The following is a 23,190-nucleotide window of genomic DNA, read 5'->3' as shown; positions in this document are numbered from 1 at the left end:
TCCATTTAAATCTCAAGGAGAGGAGAGGCTCCTATGGCTCAAGCGGCTAAGGCACCAGCCACATACACCTGAGCTGGTAGGTTCGAATCCAGCCCAGGCCTGCCAAACAACGATGATGGTTGCAACCAAAAAATAGCTGGGCAGTGTGGCAGGTGCCTGTAGTCCTAGCTACTTGGGAGGCTGAGGCAAGAGAATCACTTGGGCCAGGAGTTGGAGGTTGCTATGAGCTATAAGGCCATGGCACTGTACCCAGGGCAACAGCTTGAAGCTCTGTCTCAAAAATAAATAAATAAATAAATAATATAAATCTCAAGGAGAAAAGTTAAGCTAAGCATACGAACAGCTCTAAAGCATGTGTGAGGTGTCAGTGATAGAGAAATTTTCCACCTTGATACTTCAAAATAGCTTTGTTTCCCAGACTCTTATTTTGGTCAGCCTGAAAGAAAAGGTGCTTTGCATATATGAACTGATCTCCAAGGTAAACTGAGGCACACACTGAGAGGTGTGTGTGTGCATGGGCATGAAGCATGGACCATAGGGGCTACGACCTTCCAGCACCAACAACATGCCTGGGATCATAAAGCAGGTCCATCTGTCCTTGGGGAGACTGCACCTGTCCTCCGGAGAATGGGGAGGACACGCGGTCTTGCTTGGCCACGAGGGTTACCTGGCTGGACTGCTTGTCATTCAGCTCATGGCCAGGCTGGGCCCGAAGCCCCGGCTGCCATCCTCTCTCCTCCCTCACTGCTTCTCGTGCCCTTCCCAAAGCTGCCTGGTGGGCACCCTGATGCTTAGTCAAGGGAAATCCAAGTCTCTGGCCTTCCCGCCAGCCCTCCAAATAAACCTGGGGTTGTCAGGCACTGGGAGCCAATACCAACAACCCTTGGTCACCCTGTCCTTCACAGGCAGGGGGACGGCTGTCACAGCAGAACAGTGGCAAATGTCCAGGCTGCTGGGTGAGCGTCAGAGAGAACCTGAGGTTACAATCCTGTATCCCCCAGCCTTGCTGAGGGGGCTGCCACTGAAACGGCCCTTCCAACTGCAGCCTGCCATTCCAGGGGCACAGACAGAGGGCAGGAGGCAGGGCAAGGAGCCAGCCACAGTGGGGCAGGGAGAAAGGGCTCGGCAGCCGAGCTGATGACAGAGGACTGTCTTTTAGAGCCAGGCAGGTGGATGGTCCCCGTGTCCTTCAGGTGCTCACCTTCATGCAGGAGCTAAGTGGCCCTTGTGCCACTCCTTCCACCTCTGCAGTGAAAGGCCTCAGTTCTGGAAATCAAAGCTCTGAGTGGGACATGGAGATGCCCAGGAGTGGAGAGTGCTAGATTCATGTATTTGTCACACAGCCCCGAAAAGAGCAAACTGTAGTTCACAGCAGGGTGAAGAAATGCACAGTGTGTTTCTCAGTTCAAGGGAGAGAAAGCTTCTGCTGGACCAGAGATGGGACTTGTTCCAGGATGTCTGAACTAACTGTAATGTTCTCCTGAAATTCAGGGCTAAGGCAAAACAAACAAAAAAAGTAAACAACATGTCCCAGAACCCTCAGATTTTTCTACAAATTACTTCCCGATGGCTTTGGAGGTGCTTAGAAGATACCCGAGTTGTGTTGAGCAAAACTGGAAAGAATTGGTTTGTCTCTGAGGGAAAAACACTGAACCCCACAGGTGTCCACTGGGCTCCCAGTGGACATCAGCAAGATGGCAGTTCTCAGAAGACCACAGTGAGGTAGCCTTAGTCCTGCTAAGTCTCCAGAAACGCTCTTCTTAGGATAAGTGCTCCTTATACCCTTCTCCACGGGGCATTGCTGTTGCAGGGATTGTGGTCACCACCTGATTGTGAAAGACAATATCTTGATTCTTTGAAACACCCAGAGGAAGATGAGCAGGGTACTGGCATACTTACTCAGGATGCAGGCAAACCTTATCTCCCCGAATCCTGGTTTATAAGTACAGTTGAGTCACAGATGACATGTTGTAAGTTAAGGGAAACCAAGGTTAAGGTCAGGCAGGAAATGGCAAGAATGTTTCAAATATTGCCCTTAAGGAAAAAGAGGACAATAACAGATTATTAAGACAATAAATATGGATGATTCTGACCTAGAAGAACTGCCAAGAAATTTGAACAGGAAATGAAGTTTTTTCCTGTATAAACAGCAGACAGATATGGTCGTTTGTGTGGTGATACAACATTGTAGCAATATCCAACCTAAGGCTTCCTTGTCTGTTCCTACATGGGACATCGCAGGAATTCTTCCTTTCTTTTTGGAAATTGGGCTCCCACTGTGTCTCTGACAGAATGTAGATAAATGACTTCCCCAGGATATTGAATGACAGCATTGATCAGGACTGGAGCTTCCCGGAGGCCCTGCTAACTGGTCAGGTGGTGTTGCGATCATTCAGCATGGTTGTAACTGTAATACAGTCATTAACCATCAATCCAGGATGAAGACGGTCCTTTAATTAAATATATCGTTGGGGCTTGGTGCCTGTGGCTCAAGCGGTTAAGGCGTCAGCCACATATACCTGAGCTGGCAGGTTCGAATCCAGCCTGGGTCCTCCAAACAATGACAGCTGCAACCAAAAAATAGTGGGGTATTGTGGCAGGCACCTGTAGTTCCAGCTGCTTGGGAGGCAGAGGCAAGAGAATCGCTTGAGCCCAGGAGTTGGAGGTTGCTGTGAGCTGTGATGCCATGGCACTGTACCCAGGGCAACAGCTTGAGTCTCTGTCTCAAATAAAAATATTGTTGGGTAAAAATATCTGTTTATTCCCGCAGAACAGAAAGAAGTCATTCAAAAGTACAGAGAAATTGCATGTAAAGTTGTTATATGTTAAAATAGTTATCAAAATACTCATGGTGAAATGTGAAAATAATCGAAGGTGGGTGTGGTGACCCATACCTGTAATGCCAGCATTTTGGAAACCTAAGGTGGGAGCACTGTCAGGAGTTTGAGACCAGCCTGGGCAATACAGTGAGATGGTGTCTCTATAGAAAATAACTACTGGGTCTGGTGGCACACTCCTATAGTCCCAGCTACTGGGGAGGCTGAGGGGAAAGGATTGTTTGAGCCTAGGAGTTTATATTCGTGGGGAGTTCTGATGACACCACTGTACTCTAGTCTGGGCAACATAGCAAGACCTTTTATCAAAAAAAAAAAAAAATTATTTGGATCCCAAAGTGATTCTGTACTATGATAATAGCTATATTCTAAAATCCACGTAAGGATGAAGGGAGAAAAGAATAAGGAAGAAAATGTTCATTTTTTGGTCAGTGTTTTCAGTTTTCTTTTAAAATTTCCTCTATTATTGTAATAATGCTGCTAGTGTATTATATAAAATCAGTAAGCAACAATGGAATTGCAGCCCTTTCCTTTCTTTTTTTTTTTTTGAGACAGAGCCTCAAGCTGTCCCCCTGGGTAGAGTGCTGTGGCATCACAGCTCACAGCAACCTCTAACTCCTGGGCTCAAGTGAGTCTCCTGCCTCAGCCTCCCAAGTAGCTGGGACCACAGGCGCCTGCCACAACACCTGGCTATTTTTTGGTTGCAGCTGTCATTGTTGTTTGGCGGGCCCTGGCTGGATTTGAACCTGCCACCTTAGGTGTATGTGGCTGGTGCCTCAGCCACTTGAGCCACAGGCGCCGAGCCCCTTTCCTTTCTAAAATATCTGTATATACTATCCATGATGTCTGGTTGCCAGTAACACTTTTTTATTTTGTTTGAGCCAGAGTCTCCCTTTGTCACCTTGGGCAGAGTTCCATGGTGTCATAGCTCACAGCAAACTCAAACTCCTGGGCTCAAGTGATCCTCTTGTCTCAGCCTCCTGAGTAGCTGGGACTACAGGCACCTGCCACAACACTCGTCTGTTTTTTTTTTTTTTTTTTATTTTAAGTACAGATGGGGGTCTCTCTCTTGCTCAGGCTGGTCTCCAACTCCTGGGCTTAAGCAGTCTACCCACCTTGGCCTCCCACAGTGGCCAGTAACCCTTTAGATGCCTTCAGAGAAAAAAACAGGCGCTGAGTCAAGAGCATGCAAGGGCCTGAGAGCCTCTCTCTGTAAAGAGCAAACACTCTGCTCTGCCTTCCAGGAGGAAACTTGGGTTCTTTTGTTTTCCTACTGGCTGCTAATGCGGGGGTGAGTCACTCACATTCTCTATTTCTTTCTGGGAAGAAAACTCAATTAGTCTTATATTTTGAGAAAAGAAATGTTTCAAGGAAAGGGTGTGATAAATATAGGAATTAGTCATCACCAACCTGACGGGCCATAGGAGTGGTGGGAAGTAGGGGCAGGGGGTGTTGCAGGTCCAAAGACCAGGACAGAAAGGACAGCTCCTGGGCAGTCTGTCCGCCCTCACCACTGAGCGTTCACAAGTGCTGACATTTGGATGATGACAAAGGTTCCAGTTTGTTTTGTCCCTGTTGCCCCCACGAACCTGAAAAATCCTTGGGGAGTGGCTGACTGTCCCCCACTGTTCCTTTCCTGGTAGGCAGCAACAGTGGGGGTGAGGTCATCGTCATAGGTGAAGGGGCTGGTCCCATTGATCACAGGCACCTGATCTATGGCAGGAGGATGTGGTGTGAGCACCAGAGGGGCTTCTCCTCCCGTCTCTTTCTATCCTCCCGCCTATCCAGGCTGGTGCCATAGGCCACCCTCTTGAACTTGGGGCCTAATCCATTAGTGGTGAACTTCTCTTCAAAGATGCATAAACTCTCCTGGGACAATATCAGTCCATTTACTCTCAGTCTTTCCTTCTGTGGGGATGGAAATAAAGGGCCAATATCCACCTTAAACAGTTTTTAAAACTATTTATAAAATACCCCTTTCTGCTCTAGGGCGAAATATATTTTCCCTAATTTTCACCACACCGTTTTTCCTTTAGTTTTTCAGAAGACTGAGTTTCCAACTGCTTTGTCATTTTCTTAATCTTCTCTGAATGATCTGGACTTTATCTCTTTTAAATGTAGAAACGGAAAAAGATTAAATATAAACAGTAAGCATATAATCCCTTAAAAATGATTTCTTGCTCTGTAATACAATGTTTCAATTAATCTAATATAGACATGTTCAAATAAAAAGTACCAGTGATGAGTTTATATATTTTCTGTGTGTATACAATAAAGTGGTACATTGAGTTTATTTTTATGGCCCCCTTCACTTTACAACTTATATGGATTGTATGAGTATGATAGCTAAGTGACCAGAAACCCCAGTTTATATGTAATAGTCCTGGTTTATGGCTGTTATAACATAACATCTCTCCTTCACTTTTAAAAGTGGCTCAGCCCGGTCAGGCACCAAGCCTCATGCCTGTAATCCTAGCATTCTGGGAGGGCAAGACAGGTGGATTGCTTGAACTTAGGAGTTCAAGACCAGCCTGAGCAAGAGTGAGACCTGGTCTCTACCAAAAATAGGAAACTAGGCAGGTATTGTGGTGGGTACCCGTCTGTAGTCCTATGGAGGCTGAGGCAAAAGGATTCCAACAATTTGAAGTTGCTGTGAGCTCTCATGATGCCACAGAACTCTACCCAGGGCAACAGAGTGAGTCTATGTCTCAAAAAAAAAAAAAAAAAAAGTAGTTCAGGCCAACTTATATGGTCCTTCTTGTGATACAATCAAGGTTTGATTTAAGTGGGTAGAAGCATACATTCTGGACTAAGAAAGACTGTTGCTGGCTCTGTTACTTTGAAGCTTTGGGTCTTAGGGAATGTTAATTAATCCCTGTAAGCCTCAGTTTCTTCCTGTGCAACATGAGAGTTCAGTCTTTCAAAAACGCTCTCTGAGAGCTTACCATGTGCCAGGTACTGTTTTAGGCCCTGGGGTGACAGTACACATGAGGGTAGTGCTGCTGACGCTGAGGTCGACAGATCAAAATAATAATAAATAATAATCTTTAGTACATCAAGGAGCAATAGGAAAAGTCAGTCTGGAAGAGAAAGAGAGTGGAGGGAGGGAAAGACTTTTTAGAAAGGAGAGTCAGGGGAGGACTGTGCTCAGGGACCTGAGTGGAGTGGTTTGATAAGCTACGTGGATCCCTGGCAGAGGGAACAGCACGTGCAAAAGCCCTGAGGCAGGAGCTGCTTCAGGGGCTGGAGAAACAGCAAGAAGGCCAGTGTGGCTGGAATGGAGGCAGGGGGACAGTGGTAGGACAAGGGGCCGGAGTGCTGGGAACGGACAAATGCAGGGACATCAGAGATTGCCGTGATGATGAAATGAGAAACGTAAACCCCTTCACTCAGGGCTGGCCGTATGTTACCCATTTTGTAAAGTATAACTAGCATTATTATTGAAATATTTAAATCAACATTTTACGTGATCACTTGGAATAATCCTGTGAGTATAGAAGAAAGGGGAGGAGGAGAGGGAGAAAGAGAGAGAGAATCTAAAAGCAAGAAAGAATTACAATTTAGTTCTTTGACAGACTTTTCTCTTTTATTCTAGGCGCAAATACAGAGGAATCTCCTCCATACTTTGAAAAAATTCATTGCAAAAATCCCTCAGCTGGCCCCCACCGAGCCACCCACAGAGAAATGCCTTTTCCACCTTTCATTCCCCCCCCTTCTGAGAACTTGATAAACGGTGACACACAGAAACCAAGAAGCGGGACCCCAAGCAGCATCTTACATTGTAGCGGACGTCTAGGCCACCATAGCTGAGGGGCTGCCTCTGCTGCAGCCTCAGGTCTCCGTTCACATACACCTGGGACCTAGGAACCGGGAAGGAGCACCGGAGAAGCGCCATGCTCTGCATCACAAATGTCGACATCCTCTGAAATCAGCGGGAGGAGAGACAATTCCAACTGCCCACAGACCGCAAGGGCTCTGAGTTCTGAGACTCACTCATCCTGGCTGAAGCCTGATGGGCCCACACGTGGCTGGTTGAGCCAGGCAGGAAGGTTGCTGCCCGGAACCCTCTGAGCTTTGACAGCCCGTGTAAATTAATGTGACCCCAGCGGAAAACGTAAGTTAAATCCCAAACTACACCCCAGGAAAGAGTCACAACAATGTGGGTCTTCCCAGCAATCAGAAGGACGATTTTATTCTTTTTTTTTTTTTGAGACAGAGTCTCACTTTATCGCCCCTGGTGTAGTGCCATGGCCTCATAGCTCACAGCAACCTCAAACTCTTGGGCTAAAGCAATCCTCTTGCCTTAGTCTCCCTAGTAGCTGGGACTACAGGTGCCTGCCACAACGCCTATTTTTAGAGATGGGTCTCGCTCTGGCTCAGGCTGGTCTCAAACCTGTGAGCTCAGGCAATCCACCTGCCTCAGCCCCCACACAGTGCTAGGATTATAGGCATGAGACACTGCACCAGTTTCTATTCTATTAAAAGACAAAAGGGTGAACGGTGGCCATGGCTCATGCTTGTAATCTAAGTACTCTGGGAGGCCAAGGTAGATGGATAGCTTGAGCTCAGGGGTTCAAGACCAGAGCAAGACCTGAGCAAGAGTGAGATCTATCTCTAAAAATAGCTAGGTGTTATGGTGGGCATCTGTAGTCCCAGCTACTTGGGAGGCTGAGACAAGAGGATCACTTGAGCCTAGGAGTGAGCTATGACATTACCACACTCTACTGAGGGCAACAAAGTGAGACTCTGTCTTGAAAAATAAAATAAAGTAGCTTGGCACCCATGGCTCAAGTGGCTAAGGTGCCAGCCACATGCACCTAAGGTGGTGGGTTCGAATCCAGCCTGGCCCCACCAAAACAACAACAACAGCTGCAACCAAAAAATAGCCAGGTGTTGTGGCAGGCGCCTGTGGTCCCAGCTACTTGGGAGGCTGAGGCAAGAGACTCACTTGAGCCCAGGAGTTGGAGGTTGCTGTGAGCTGTGATGCCACAGCACTCTACCCAGGGGGGCAGCTTGAGGCTCTGTCTCAAAAAAAAAGAAAGAAAGAAAAAGAAAATAACGTAAAATAAAATAAAATACAAAAGGGGAGCTCAGCCTCTCTCAGGGACTGACTCACGTGTAATTGGTAGGAGAAGGTCAGCAGGAGCTGCACGCCAACGACGTGCTCCGAGGACTGCAGGGGCAGCTCCAGTTTAAAGTGCAGCATGTCCATTTTCCCATCCTGGTTCCTGTCTTCTTCTCTAGTCTAGGAAACCCAAAGAAAACCAGCAGCCCTGGTCCTTAATAGGTCTGGGAAGAATCTGCAACTCTGGGCGGTGCCCGTAGCTCAGTGAGTAGGGTGCCGGCCACACACACCCAGGCTGGCCGGTTTGAACCTGGCCCCGGGCCTCCTAAAACAACAATGGTAACTACAACCAAAAAATAGCCATGCGTTGTGGTGGGCGCCTGTAGTCCCAGCTACTTGGGAGGCTGAGGCAAGAGATTCGCTTGAGTCCAAGAGTTTGAGGTTGCTGTGAGCTGTGACGCCATAGCACTCTACCCAGGGCAATAGCTTGAGACTCTGTCTCAAAAAAACAAAACAAAAAGGAATCTACATCTCTTCTGTACCTACGCAATGATCCATTGTCCTGCCATACACAGACGTTAACTCCCTCACAAAGAGAAACAAACAAATGTAAGGGCATCAGTACTGGGGAAGGAGCCACCGTGTGCACGGCCCCTGAACGTCACACTTGCATCACTCAAATAATCACTGGCCCGAATGAATGGGAACTTTACGGGGCAATAATAACAGCAAACTTGTGGGGTAACATTTGTCTCTTTCTGCAGCTTCCTTTGATCTGATTTATTTAGTAACAATGTTTTCTTTTTTCTCTTTGTTATAAACATGCCTGGATTTGTATGGAAGATTTTCATACCGCATCACAATCGTCTTTTGCTCCTTTACAAAGAAACATTTTAAAATAGGAAAATCATCTAATTCTAAGCACCAGGCATCCCCCAAACACACTCAGCAGAAAATCACCAGGCTCTATTTATACATTCTTAAATCACAAGTGTCTTTGCTTCAGAGTCTTGAGGGCGGACCTCATCCATCATTCATGGCAGGACTTGAAAGCCCAAGGAAGAAGGGAGCTAAGTAAAAACGGGAAAGCAGGAAAACCACAGATATTTGATAAATTATGAACATGAAAGGAAGGAAACCAGACGGAGATTGCAGGAGGGACAGTGACAAATTACAGCTTAGGCAGAGTAGGTACACAGCGTGTGTAGGCCTAACAGTGACTCGTAGGAAAGGACGGCCACTGAAAGCTGATCGCTGCTGACAAGTCTCCTCCACGCAGCTCTGGCTCTTGTTCTACCACTGATCCTTCCCACTGTAGGTTCCTATAGGATTCGACTATGGTGCAGAGGTATTCCCACGTGCATCCCCCGCTCACTGATTCATTTTGGTCTCCACCGTTACCATTATGGGAGGAAGAGATTCTTTTGTTCTATTTCAGGCTAACCAGATCACTGGGGATGAAGACATCTCGGTTTTCAGAACCTTTCAATCATTTCTTTCCTCCTAGACAATAATGTCCTTATCCTGGGCCTTGTTGTAGAGAAGCCTACCCTCCTCCTTCTCGTGTGGGACACTATTCTCTCTGTCCTGTTCCATGAGCTTCCCAGGTGGAGGGGAGCGGTATCTGCTACCAAGGCTGGGGATCGAGTTTCTCGGGCAATTATGTTCTAGAAATGATGACTAGGATGTAAGAGAGGCTGCTTTGTCTTCCTGCGAATTTTCTTCAGGTGGTATCTGGGAGGACGTGGAGAACAATGTGTAGTTACTTCTCTGTAATTGATCCATGTCTTCTGGATCTTTGGGGTTAGACAGGAAGCCAAGATCACATTTCTCAACTACCGTCTTTCGAGAAGATATGGGCCCAGAGAGAATTTCCGGAAAAATCCAGAGACTAGCACAGGGTGAGAGAGAAAAACTCACTTCATTTCATATTTACAACGAATGTAGGCAGAACTAGTGTTATCTCCATTGCATACGTGAGAAATTCGAGGTGCCGGGAGGTTAGGATACTTATCAGAAGTACAGCTACTCAGGTCTTTGACTTCAAATCAGGTCTTCTTTCCGGGACTAAAGGGTCCCAGGCTTTAAAAAATAATTCAAATTTAAAAATAATTCAAAGATGTCGGATAGGAGAAATCTTGTAAAGGCAACATTGAAGATGTAAGTCTCTATGTTTGCTTGCGTGCACACTTCTACTTCAAGTTCACAGAGAAGAGAGATCTGGCAGAGTATTGTAAACAGTGTCAACTTGTTAAATTGGCTCATTAATCTGTCAAGTACTTTTTGAGACCCTCCTATGTGCCAGGCATTATTTCAGGTGCCAGGAATATAAAAGTAAACAAAATCCCTGTCCTAATGGAACTCATATTCACCGCAGAGAAGGTAAAAAACAAATCAATTAATGAATAAACAGGGTGGCATCTGTGGCTCAGTGAGTAGGGGGCTGGCCCCATATACCGAGGGTGGGGGGTTCAAACCCGGCCCCAGACAAACTGCAACAAAAAAATAGCCGGGTGTTGTGGCGGGCACCTGTAGTCCCAGCTACTTGGGAGGCTGAGGTAAGAGAATCTCCTAAACCCAGGAGTTGGAGGTTGCTGTGAGCTATAACACCACGGCACTCTACCAAGGGCAATAAAGTGAGACTCTGTCACTAAAACAAACAAACAAACAAACAACCCCCCCCAAACAAATAAACAAGCACAATATCAAATAGTGCTAAGTGCCATAAAGCAGACTAAACTGGAAAATCAGGCAGACTAAAACTAGAGAAAGATGAAAGTAGAATTTAATTTAAAAAATTTTTTTTTTAAATTTTTTGAGACGGAGTCTCACTCACTCTGTTGCCCCAGGCCAGAGTGCCATGGCGTCATAGCTCACAACAACCTCAAACTCTTGGGCTCAAGGGATCTTCTTGCCTGAGCCTCTCAAGCAGCTGAGATCGTAAGTGCCCACCACACCACCTGGCTAGTTTCTTATTTTAATGGAGCTAGGATTTCACATTGCTCAGGCTTGTCTTGCATTCCTGAGCTTAAGCAATCCTCCTGCCTCGGCCTCCCAGAATGCTAGGATTACAGGCAAGAGCCACCGTGCCTAGCCAATAAAAGTAGAATTTAAAAGACATTTTTACAGAAAATATTCAGGACAATCTGACCTTTTTCCCCCCATGGTCCATGTGATGTGAATAAAGTACAATTTCTTTAGCAAACTCAGCAAGAATTGTTAAAGGGCAAAAGTGTGCACTGAATTTAAAAGAACAAAAAGGAAAATGAAAACACAAAATTCTAAAAAGTAAACAAAGGTTCTGCATTAGCATAGTGGTTTTAAAACATACATCCACAAGAAGCCTTAAAATCCTACGGAAAACAATCTTTGCTTCTCAGAGATGCATATCTAAATTCAAATTCAATTGCTTACAAATATCTTCTAGGGAGTAGGCCAAAAAGAAAAACATCTCACTTTTTAAAAAGTTCCTCTTCCAGGCTCGGCACCTGTAGCTGAAGTGCTAAGATGCCAGCCACATACGCCAGCTCGGGTTTGAATCCAGCCTGGGCCTGCCAAACAACAATGACAACTACAACCAAAAAATAGCCGAGCGTTATGGTGGGCGCCTGTAGTCCCAGCTAGTCAGGAGGCTGAGCAAGAGAATCGCTTAAGCCCAGGAGTTGTAGTTTGCCGTGAGCTGTGATGCCACCGTACTCTACCCAGGGCGAAAGCTTGAGGCTCTGTCTCAAAAAAAAAAAAAGAGTTCCTCTTCCTTAAACAATTTTCTCCTAGAGCTGAATTTGAAGAAGGAGGAGTCTACAACCCAAGGACATCTGTATTCCTCATCCTTTTCACCTGAAGTGGTGGTCAATGTCCTCCCCCTACATAGCACACTGGGGTGTCCACCCTGGAGCGGCTGTACTGAGCCACATAGGAGCTTATGGCCAGAATCCCATCTACACCACGGATCAGGTCACGGGCAGAGAGCCTTGTGCTTTTGGACGTGGAGCCTGCCATTGAGAGGATAAGCACACTGCCAATTGATCCCTGAGCCCTTTCTGTCACACATGGTTCCAGAGCTTTTGGTCCAAACTTCTTGCCATTTTAAGGTCTAGGGGAGCAGCTCCTGGACTTCAGCCCACGAGCATATTCACCCACTTTAGTGCCTCAATGTCTTTGGATTACAAATGTGCTGTCAAAATTAATCAAACCCTTCCGTTTGTCATTGGAAATGCTGCAGTCAGTGGTGTTGACAGCGATGGACAGGTGGATGGTCCGGTTGGGCAGCGGGGGCCGGCTGGCCTGTTTCTCTGCTTCATGGTTTCTCTGCACCAGGCTCTTGAAGGCCATCAGCTGGAGAGCAAGTCCTTGAAGTTCAGCCTTTTTCTCTTGTATTCCTTTACATCTTCTCTTTTTCTCCAACTCTAGATTCCGACCTTCCTGAACCAAACTAGTGGGCAGACCAGTCTATTTGATTTTCTTCTGCTTGGAGATGATTTTCACGGTCATTAACACCGTTGAGGCATCGTATGCCTCAGTAACACTGACTTGCCGTCGTATGTTCTTCTGGCCCCAAACAGATTCATTTGGTAAAACACGGTCAAGGCAGTTCTGAACTCTGCCTACCAGCTCATCTGCCATCTGGTTATAGGAAGTGGTTCTTGTCCTCTGTACCTTCTCAGGGACCTTCATGGAGAGATGCTGTGGGCCCTTGCTGTTCTTTCCTTTCCTGTTTTTTTTTTTTTTCCTGGGAGACCAAGGTGCAGAGTCAAAGGCTCATTCTAAGAGACAAAGTGAGGCTTTGTGAGTGGCAAGTTTACTATGGAAGGGTGAACAGCCACTAAGGACGCATCTTTTCCAGGACTAAGATTCTAGTACCATGAGTTCCCCATTGGCTTCAGTTAAAATGGCATTTTTTCCATGTTGCCAGATTTGGGAAACAGATGCTGTAAGTGTTCACCCTCCAGAGAAGAAAAATCATTTTTCTCGGGCTGACCTTGACTTCCTGGAGACTTGACTGAAGCAAGGTGATGAGGCATGGGACTGTCAGGGGAAGAATGAGCCAGGCCAGCCAAGTGCACTGGGTGTCCAAGGGGCCAGCATATTGGGCAGAGTTGGGGAGAGGAGAGAAGGTCCCAGAGAGCCACAGAGAGGAGTGATGACGCAAACGCCGTGTGTCCCACAAAGGATGGGCACCAATCTAGACTCCTGCCCCCATGGGGCTGTCAAAGATTGGCTACATTTCTATGTTACCACTTGGACTGTTGATGAAATCAATTATTTAATTCCAAAGAAGCTTAATACACATGCAGTGGCTATAAAGGAAGGCATTCCAGGAGGTACTACTTCTTTTTTTTGAGACAGAACCTCAAGCTGTCCCCCTGGGCAGAGTGCCGTGGCATTACAGCTCACAGCAACCTCCAACTCCTGGGCTCAAGCGAGTCTCCTGCCTCAGCCTCCCAAGTAGCTGGGACCACAGGCGCCCGCCACAACGCCTGGCCATTTTTTGGTTGCAGCCATCATTGTTGTTTGGCAGGCCCGGGCTGGGGATTCGAACCCGCCACCTTAGGTGTACGTGGCTGGCGCCTTAGCCGGTTGAGCTATAGGCGCCGAGCCAAGGTACTACTTCTTTAACACAAATTCAAGATCAATTTCTAAAATCCAGTTGGTGTCTGGTTTACAGAAGTCACAAATCACACCACCACCTTATTTTTTTTTTCTTTTTGAGACAGAGCCTCAAGCTATCCCCCTGGGTAGAGTGCCATGGAGTCATAGCTCACAGCAACCTCAAACTCTTGGGCTCAAGCGATTCTCTTGCCTCAGCCTCCCAAGTAGCTGGGACCACAGGCGCCCGCCACAACGCCTGGCCATTTTTTGGTTGCAGCCATCATTGTTGTTTGGCAGGCCCGGGCTGGGGATTCGAACCCGCCACCTTAGGTGTATGTGGCTGGCGCCTTAGCCGCTTGAGCCACAGGCGCCGAGCCAACACCACCACCTATTTTTATGCGGTATGGGTACGATTTGGAACAATTTTTATGTCCACTGACTGTCCCACCTCATCCTCTGTACATCCCAGGGAGAGAAGTAAATAGTGTCATCCCCTGTATAGAGACAGATAAACTGAGGCTGAGAGTGTGTATGGAACCCAGTGACAGAATTGGGACTAGAACCCAGGTTTGCTGACTCTTCAATCAGAGCTCCTTTTGTCATACTTCATTAGTATAATTTCCAAGATTTCTGGTGGTTAAAAGAGGATAACCCTTTACAGACACACAGGAAATCAATGCTAATGACTAGATAGAAAAATGCACCTCCATGCACTTGCATCAATGAGGGTCCAGTCAGAAAGCCAGAAACTGAGCGTTATTTTAACAAGGAGCCTTTAATATAGCAGTGGTTTTCAACCTTTTTAATCTCATGGCACACTTGAGCCTATAGTTAACCTTCCATGGCACGCTTAAATTATGTTGATAAAAAAAAAGAGTAAAGAAATGAATATACTTATTGTGCTTTGAACTTCTTTTGAAAACAATTTAATTAATGATCTTTAAAAATTTTTTGTGGGCGGTGTCTGTGTCTCAAGAGGCTAAGGTGCCAACCACATACACCTGAGCTGGCGGGTTCGAATCCAGCCCGGCCAGCCAAACAATAATGATGGCTGCAACCAAAAAATAGCCAGGCGTTGTGGCGAGCGCCTGTAGCCCCAGCTACTTGGGAGGCGGAGGCAGGAGACTTGCTGCAGCCCAGGAGTTGGAGGTTGCTGTGAGCTGTGATCCCACAGCACTCTACCCAGGGCGACAGCTTGAGGCTCTGTCTCAAAAAAAAATTTGTTTTTGTAGTATACCTAAGATCCTCTCATGGCATGCTCAGTTGAAAAATCACTGTAATGTAGAGAGTAATAAGTCCCCATGGCATTAGAGGACTGAAGAGGCACAAAGGAAACAGGTGGTAACCAGAGGGAGCAGCTCCCATGCCTAGCACTAGAGAAGAGAGGGAAGGGGGTGGGATTGTTAGAATCTAGAGGATTCACGGACAGAGAGGCATCAAGGAGCTGGACTCAGACCTCAAGACGGAACACTGCCCAGCTGGTACCAGGACCTCCACAGCTGGTGGAAGGACCCTAGAGGGAACTGGAAGGCAGGAGGAAAGAGAGCAGTCTTATTTAAGGTGACCAGATTTTAACATTGGTAAAGCGGGACACCATTAACTGCGGGTGGGGGTGTTCTTAATTAAAAATTTGGTCTAGGCTCGACGCTTATAGCTCAACCGGCTAAGGCGCCAGCCACGTACACCTAAGGTGGTGGGTTTGAATCCCCAGCCCGGACCCGCCAAACAACAATGACGGCTGCAACCAAAAAATAGCCGGGTGTTGTGGGGCGCCTGTGGTCCCAGCTACTTGGGAGGTGGAGGCAGGAGACTTGCTTGAGCCCAGGAGTTGGAGGTTGCTGTGAGCTGTAATGTCACGGCATTCTACCCAGGAGGACAGCTTGAGGCTCTGTCTCAAAAAAAAAAAAAAAAAAATTTGGTCTATGTGGAGCAATAAAAATTTTCATAGAATGCAAAAATAGTATTGTAATATATATTTTTTTAATTTCAATATAAGTACAATTTACAAATATAATACATTAAAAAAATTATGTATAGGGCGTCACCTGTGGCTCAAAGGAGTAGGGCGCAGGTCCACCTGGGCAACTTTGCCCAGGAGGGGAGTAGGGAGTTTACATTAGCTTTTTCATTTCCAAATGAAATTACATTAACCTCTTCATTCCCAAATGGAGTTACATTAACCTTTTCAGCAGCTGAAAACCGTATATTCCCTTCCCGTTGTCCCGCCATTCCCTAGCTTGTTGTGCATTCTTTCCAAAAATCAGTTTTAAAAACGCAGTGGGACGCAGGACAAATTGTCCAAAAGCGGGACGTCTGGTCACCTTAATCTTACTTCTTGTTTCTTGTTATGCCTGTTTGCCTCTCCTTGGCAGGAGTTCTTCACCCCGGCAGCGGCAGCTGGCTGCAGTTTCTGCCCGCCTGTAGAACAAGGCTCATCACGCCCCCTACCGGCAGAACTGTAACAAGGCGCCCTAGGCAGAGGAGCCCGGATTTCCAGCATCTGGCATCAGGAGGCCGAGCGCAGGGGTGGGTTTGAGGCTGAGACAAACCTCATGTGCCACCGTCCCAGCTGCTGTGAACGGAAGATGTGCCATTGTTTCCAGTCTCCTGACTTACAACATTTTTTCCCATCAGGGATTCTACAATATCTGATGTCCTGTTTGATTTTTGTTTAGTTCCTGTTTCGTGTTCCTATCTTTCCTTCTTTCCAGCCCTATTCTTGTATTAAAGGTTAATTTCCTGCATTATACCGGTGTCTGCTTCACCATAGACTTGCTCCATTTTTTTCTCTTTATCCATTCTGGCATCGGCATTTGGATGTCCAGCAAAGCAAGGACTGCCACTTCATGGTTCCCAGACTCATCGAACCCTAGCCACCCGTATTTCAGTGATCCAAAATGCTATCAATTAGAAAATGGAACATCATTTTATAAACCAGCAAGTAAGGAAAAACACTTCCAACTATGCTGGGAAACAATGTTTTCTAATTACTTGAGGTTATTTCTTTTATACTTGGGTTTTGTGTTGTACCAGTGGCACAAAATTATCCAGTATAAAAAAAGAATTAATGGTCTGGACATCATAAAAGTACTAAGTAGTCTTTGCTTTGTAAATTAAAATTGGAACCCACACGGCAGAAGCAGGGGGAGTGCTCTCGAGGGAGTTATTTCTGGCAAGAGATAAGTGATAATGGGCCTTCCAACTGGGGAGTTAACAGTTGAGGTGAATGAACAAGTAAAAAGAATGAATGAATGAAACCTAATGCCTTTGTTTTCGTGGTTATTTCTTAGACTCAAATAACTAGGAGTGTGTCATAGAGTGAAATAGACAAATGCAAACAAAAAAAAAAACTTCTACCAAAAAATCAAGACACAGAAAGCTACCATTAAATAATATTAATAAGTTAGATTTTGTATTTGAAATGAAAATAAAAATCGCTTTTTAAAAAAAACATAAGAGACAGGCACTTGTTCTGTTATGTAGGCTGGAGTGCAATGGCACCACTATAGCTCACTGTAGCCTTGAACTCTTGGGCTCAAGTGAACCTTCTACCTCAGCCTCAGGGGTAACTGGGGCTACATGTGTGAACCAACTCTCCTGGCTAAAGAAACATTTTGTTTCCATTTTTGAAAGGAAATATAGGAACATGGAACATAAGAAGTACAAGGACATGGTGAAAAATTAAGTCTACCTTGACGGTGACCTCTCACATAGTCACTTTTTCCCAGTTTTGCAAAGGACTGATACGTGCCTTTAGATGTCAACTCCTTAAAACCAAGAGCCTCCTAGAGTCAGAGAATAAAGTAATCTGGAAGTCATAATTAAGATCACGAAGACATCAATTCCCACATGACCTGATTATAAACTCAAAAACATCTCTCATTCCTCTGCCAATGAGCCCTATGCTTAGCATTTAACAGGTACCCAATTCTTGGCAACAAAGGATAAAGACTCTCTTGAGGCTGGGAGCAGCGGCTCACACCTGTAATCCCAGCACTCTGGGAGGCCGAGGTGGGTGGATTGCCTGAGCTCATCAGTTGGAGACCAGCCTGAGCAAAATGTGAGAACTCATTTAAAAATAGAAAAATGTGAGAACTCTACTAAAAATAGAAAAATTTAGGCAAGAGGATCATTGAGCCTAAGAGTTGGAGGTTGCTGTGAGCTATGATATCATGGCACTCTACCCAGGGCGATAGCTTGAGACTGTCTCATAAAAAAAAAGAACCTTTTGATTTTGACTAGGAAACAGTCCACAGAGAATCTTGTTCTACCTTGTGTTGTACTCAGAGTTCCCTTAAAGAAATACATGGAGGAGGAGGGAGTAGAGGGGTGAGAATAGGAAGAGAGAAGGACTCTAAGCCATAAAGTCATTTTTAATTCAAAAGGTCTAAGGGGAGAGATACTCAGGGACTCCTTTCTGTTTCTCTGGTCATTGACTGTTTGGGTAGTCACTATGACGCCTAGAAATTGAGAAATCAAAACAAAAGCACCTGCACCTTCTCAAATACCCATCTGAGTTGCTACAGGGACTGAGCACTGGACCAAGAAAGTCAACATTTCATTAGGTGGAAAAGAATAAACCCAGATTTCCCGGATGGCCCTCACCACCCCCCCCCCCCCATTGCTCCAAACAAAATTTTCCTTGGTCACAGCATGCTCATTCATTCAAGCATTTGTTTACAGAACACATCTGTGTTTTACAAGGTGTGACCCCTGTTCTCAAGTTTACTCAGAATCGAGCTGGGAACACAAGACAGAAAGGATTTTTACTAACACGAGATAATACAGGATTACAGCAACATGTCGCCACCTTTTGTAAATGGGATGTGAAGGTGTTATTTATTACATATTCTAACAAAAAGAAAGAACAGTGTTAACTAATATCTGGGTGTGTTGCCTTGAACATTGTTGCCATCCAGTGGCACATGTTTCACTGGGCCCCTCTGAAATTCAGCTACCCAAAAAGAGTCGGTTGAGTAGAAAGAACTTTAAGGAACTTCAGAGGGTCTCTAAAGCAGCTGTAAGTGATGTGGTTAGAAAAGAAAAACTAGCTTTAAGTTTAAGGCATAAAACAATAAAAATCCTCGAAGAAAGAATAGGAAAAACACTGGAAGATATCGGCCTGGGGAAAGACTTTATGAGGAAGACTGCCATGGCAATAGCAACAACAGCAATAATAAACAAATGGGATTTAATTAAACTGAGAAGCTTCTGTACAGCTAAGGAGACAATGACCAAAGCAAATAGACAACCTACCCAATGGGAAAGGTATTTTGAATCAGACAAAAGCTTAATAACTAGGATCTATACAGAACTTAAAGTAATCCACAAGAAAAAAACCCAACAATCCCATACATCAATGGGGAAGAGAGATGAATAGAATCTTCTTTAAAGACGACAGACAAATGGCTAGCAAACACATGAAAAAATGCTCATCATCCCTAATTATTAGAAAAATGCAAATTTAAACCACCCTGAGATATCATCTAACCCCAGCGAGAATGGCCCATATCATAAAATTTCAAAATGGCAGTAGTTTTGGGAAGCTCCAGACCAGCTTCTAGTTCTCACACTGTCACTGATCTTTGCTGGTTGCAGCCCTCCACGTTACATTCTTAGGAGCCCTGCCTATTGCAGGCCTTCCAGGACATAGTTCACTTTTCAATAGATTCTCAACCATATTGCAAGCATTCGTTGCATTGTCCTTAAAAGCCACCTTCTAAAAAAAAAAAGAAAGAAAAAGAGGGCAGTGCCTGTGGTTCAGTGAGTAGAGCACCAGCCCCATATACCGAGGGTGGTGGGTTCAAACCCGGCCCCAGCCAAACTGCAACCAAAAAATAGCTGGGTGTTATGGGGGGCACCTGTAGTCTCAGCTACTTTGGGAGGCTGAAGCAAGAGAATCGCTTAAACCCAAGAGTTTGAAGTTGCTGTGAGCTGTGACACCATGGCACTCTACTGAGGGTGACATAGTAAGACTCTGTCTCAAATAAATAAATAAATAAACAAATAAGCCAGGCGTTGTGGGGGGCACCTGTAGTCCTAGCTACTTGGAAGGCTGAGGCAAGAGAATAGCGTTAGCCCAAGAGTTTGAGGTTGTTGTGAGCTGTGATGCTGACACTGGACAAGTGGTATCCCAGCCAGCTTGTGAAGCTGGGGGGCACAGACCGGCTGCCTCTCCCTTGGCATGATGGTACGGTGGCAGCAAGCAGCAGAACCAGCAGGCTGGAAGGTGGGCGGAGGGGGTGGTCACCATTTCCTAGGCCTGGGAATAAAAGGGACTGTAGCCATTCATTTGCAACCCAGACATGTCCTAGACAGATGCCCCAGACATGCTAAATATAACTACCTAGCCCCTCTAAATCTAACTACTGAGGGCCCCACGCCAACTATACAGACCCCTAGATAAAGAGCCTACAGACAGAGAGGGAGAGAGAGCACTTTTCTCTCTTGACTCCAGTCTTCTCTCTCTGCCTGGAGCTCCGGCGCTTCTGTATTCTTTTCTTACCACTGATCTGTGGTCCACAGATTCATTCTTTGAATCACCGAGACCAAGAGCCTCCTGAAGAACAAAATTCTGGTATCGACGCCATGGCATTCTACCGAGGGCGAAATAGTGAGACTGTCTCAAAAAAAAAGAAAAATAAAGAAATGACATATGCCGATCATCACGGAGTCCCCAAACAAACTCAACAGAAAATCACCAGGCTCTATTTAAACATTCTGAAACCACAATGTCTTTGCTTCTGATTCCCGCCATTGGGCCTCAGCCATCATGCATGTCAAGACTCAGAAGCTTTATGCATCTTTTAGTGCCAATCAATAAAATGAAAAAGGAAGCGAAATAAAATCAGCAAAGCAGCAAACCAGGTATGTGATAAATTATGCAGAAGAAAGTAAGGAAACCAGACTGGGAGGTGAGGAGGGAAAATGACAAAATACAGCGTGAGGCATTATACAGAGACAGCACGTGTAGGCATATACAGTGACTCGCAGGAAAGGACGGCCACTGAAAGCTGATCACTGCTGACAAGTCTCCTCCACACAACTCCTGCTCTTGATCTACCGCTGATCCTTTTCACTGTAAGTTCCTATAGGATTCGACTATGGTGCAGCGGTATTCCCACCTGCATCCCCCACTCACTGATTCATTTTGATTTCCGGTATTACCCATTATGTGGGGGAAGAAATGTTTTGTTCTATTTCAGGCTGATACGGGTATTGGAGATAAAGAGATTATAGCTTTCAGAACTTCTGAGCCATTTCTTTTTGTATAGGCAATTATATCCTTACCCTAGGCCTTGCTTGGAGAAACCCACCTTCTTCCTTCTTCTAGACAGTATTCTCCTTGTTCTGTCCACCAGCTTCCCAGGTGGAGGGGAGGGATATCTGCTATCAAGGCTGATGATTATGTTTCTGAGGCAATTATGTAAAAGAAACTGTGACTAGGATGTAAGAGGGACTGCCCTGTCCCCCTGCGAGTTTTCTTCAGTTGGCATCTGGGAAGACTTGGAGCCCAATGTTGAGTTACTGCTGCAATTGATCCGTGCCTTCTGGATCTTTAGGGGGAGACAGGAAGCACAGATCAAATTTCTCAACTATCTTCTTGGGAGAGAATTTCCAGAATTTAGAGTCCAAAACAGTGTGGGGAAAAAGAGAATCTCATTTCACTTCATCCTTACAATAAATGCAAAGCCTGAGGTAGGTAGGACAAGTATTACCCCCATGGTGTTAGATGAGAAAATCAAGGCACAAGGAGGATCAGGGAATTTATCAGAGGTACAGCTAGTGGCAGCGAAGACAGGGTTTGAGATTAAGTCTTTGACTTAAAATTTGGTCCTCTTTCTGGGACTAAAATATCCAGACTTTAAAATCAATGCAAAGAGAAGATGTTGGGTGGAAGAAATCTTGCTGGCTTGGCGTCAGCCACATACACTGAGGCTGGTGGGTTCGAACCTGGCCCAGGCCAGCTAAACAACAATGATGACAACCTCAACAAAAAATAGCTGGGCGTTGTGCCTGTGGTCCCAGTTCTTTGGGAGGCTGAGGCAAGAGAATCACTTAAGCTCAAGAGTTTGAGGTTGCTGTGAGCTGTGATGCCACAGCGCTCTATCGAAGGCGACATACTGAGACTCTGTCTCAAAAAAAAAAAAAAAAAGAAAAAGAATCTGAGTCTGAAACTCAGATTTCAGAGATGAGAAAAAAACGGGTGTCTTACACACTCATCCCCTGGCATCCTTCTATAGCCATCAGCCCCCATATTCTCTGGGTGTACACATGCCTCAAAGGGCCATATCAAAACAGACTTTTAGGCTGGGCACGGTGGCTCATACCTGTAATCCCAGCACTCTGGGAGGCTGAGGTAGGTGGATTGCCTGAGTTCAGGAGTTCCAGACCAGCCTGAGCAAGAGCAAGACCCCATCTCTAAATTTCTCAACTATCTAAAAATAGTTAGACTTAGCCAGGCACTGTGGTGGGTGCCTGCCTATAGTCCCAGCTATTCAGAAGGGTGAGGCAACAGGACTGTTTGAGCCCAAAAGTTTGAGGTTGCTGTGAGCTATGATGCCATAGCACTCTACCCAAGATGCTAGAGACTTTGTCTCAAAAATAAACAACAACAACAACAAAAAAAAAACCCCCAACAAAACCCAAAAACCCAACAGACTTTTAAGTATTGAAAACTTGGAACTTGGCTCGGCACCTGTGGCTCAAGTGGCTAAGGTGCCAGCCATATAAACCTAAAGTGGCGGGTTCAAATCCAGCCTGGGCCCACCAAACAACAATGACGGCTACAACCAAAAAATAGCCAGGCGTTGTGGTGGGCACCTGTGGTCCCAGCTACTTGGGAGGCAGAGGCAAGAGACTCGCTTGAGCCCAGGAGTTGGTGGTTGCTGTGAGCTGTGATGCCATGGCACTCTACCCAGGGGGACAGCTTGAGGCTCTCTCTCAAAAAAAAAAAACCAAAAAACACAGGAACCTTAGAAATACTATACAAGGTGAGCTGACCAAAGCAGAAGCCAGGCCCTTTGTGATTTCCACAGTACTCCTCCAAATTAGCAAGGGTATAGCTACCTCACATCTTTTATTTAAAACTCCATCCCAAACCACTGCTTCCTTTGCTTCCAGTAGTTTCCTGGACAGACTGATGCTACGTTGGCTTCACGTTCAGAATTAGAAGATGAAAGTATTTTGTCACAGTAAGGGTTAAGATTTTAAGGTATGGCACAAGAAACACTGAGTTCCAGTCCAAAGTCTGGCTGAAAGCTAGGGCAAATGATACCATGTCTCTGAGGCTGTTTCGTCATCTGTAAAATAGGGGTATAACCTCCACCTGCCAGGGTTACTGTGGGGATTAAGGAGATAATACAGCTTTAAAAACTTAATAGCTAACATACACCAAGTGATTATTACAGGCCAAATACTATGTAAAGGATATTTAAATTTATAAGAATAAAATGTTGATCATAGTCCTGAGGCATAGTAAATCAGTAAGTTTTAATACTTATGGCTTGTATGCATGTCACCAGGCTATCTGCTGCTGCACTTTTGCATATTGGGACAGAATTTACATACCATAAAATCCACCTGTAAAAAACATTATCCAGGGCTTGGCACCTATAGCTCAACCGGCTAAGGCGCCAGCCACGTACACCTAAGGTAGCGGGTTCGAATCCCCAGCCCGGACCCGCCAAACAACAATGATGG

General features: G+C 45.6%; 1 protein-coding gene across 1 annotated transcript in view; it reads right to left on the bottom strand.

Annotated features, from left to right (window-relative positions):
- Positions 1 to 1,404: 1,404 nt before the first annotated feature.
- LOC100965627 (transmembrane protein 231) overlaps positions 1,405 to 23,190 on the bottom strand; it is a gene marked incomplete at its 5' end in the record, with an annotated part of 26,175 nt that continues 4,389 nt past the window's right edge. Inside the window, 7 exon segments of the mRNA XM_003803989.2 lie at positions 1,405 to 1,843; positions 1,846 to 1,948; positions 2,305 to 2,352; positions 2,355 to 2,407; positions 4,461 to 4,542; positions 6,613 to 6,756; positions 7,951 to 8,079. Coding sequence (XP_003804037.1) covers positions 1,761 to 1,843; positions 1,846 to 1,948; positions 2,305 to 2,352; positions 2,355 to 2,407; positions 4,461 to 4,542; positions 6,613 to 6,756; positions 7,951 to 8,079 — 642 coding nt within the window.

Source organism: Otolemur garnettii, unplaced genomic scaffold, assembly GCF_000181295.1.
Source record: "Otolemur garnettii isolate 467f Iridium unplaced genomic scaffold, OtoGar3 scaffold00047, whole genome shotgun sequence".
NCBI classification, from domain to species: domain Eukaryota; kingdom Metazoa; phylum Chordata; class Mammalia; order Primates; family Galagidae; genus Otolemur; species Otolemur garnettii.
Note: the sequence above shows the minus strand (reverse complement) of the source record. Positions and strands in the feature narration are given on the sequence as shown.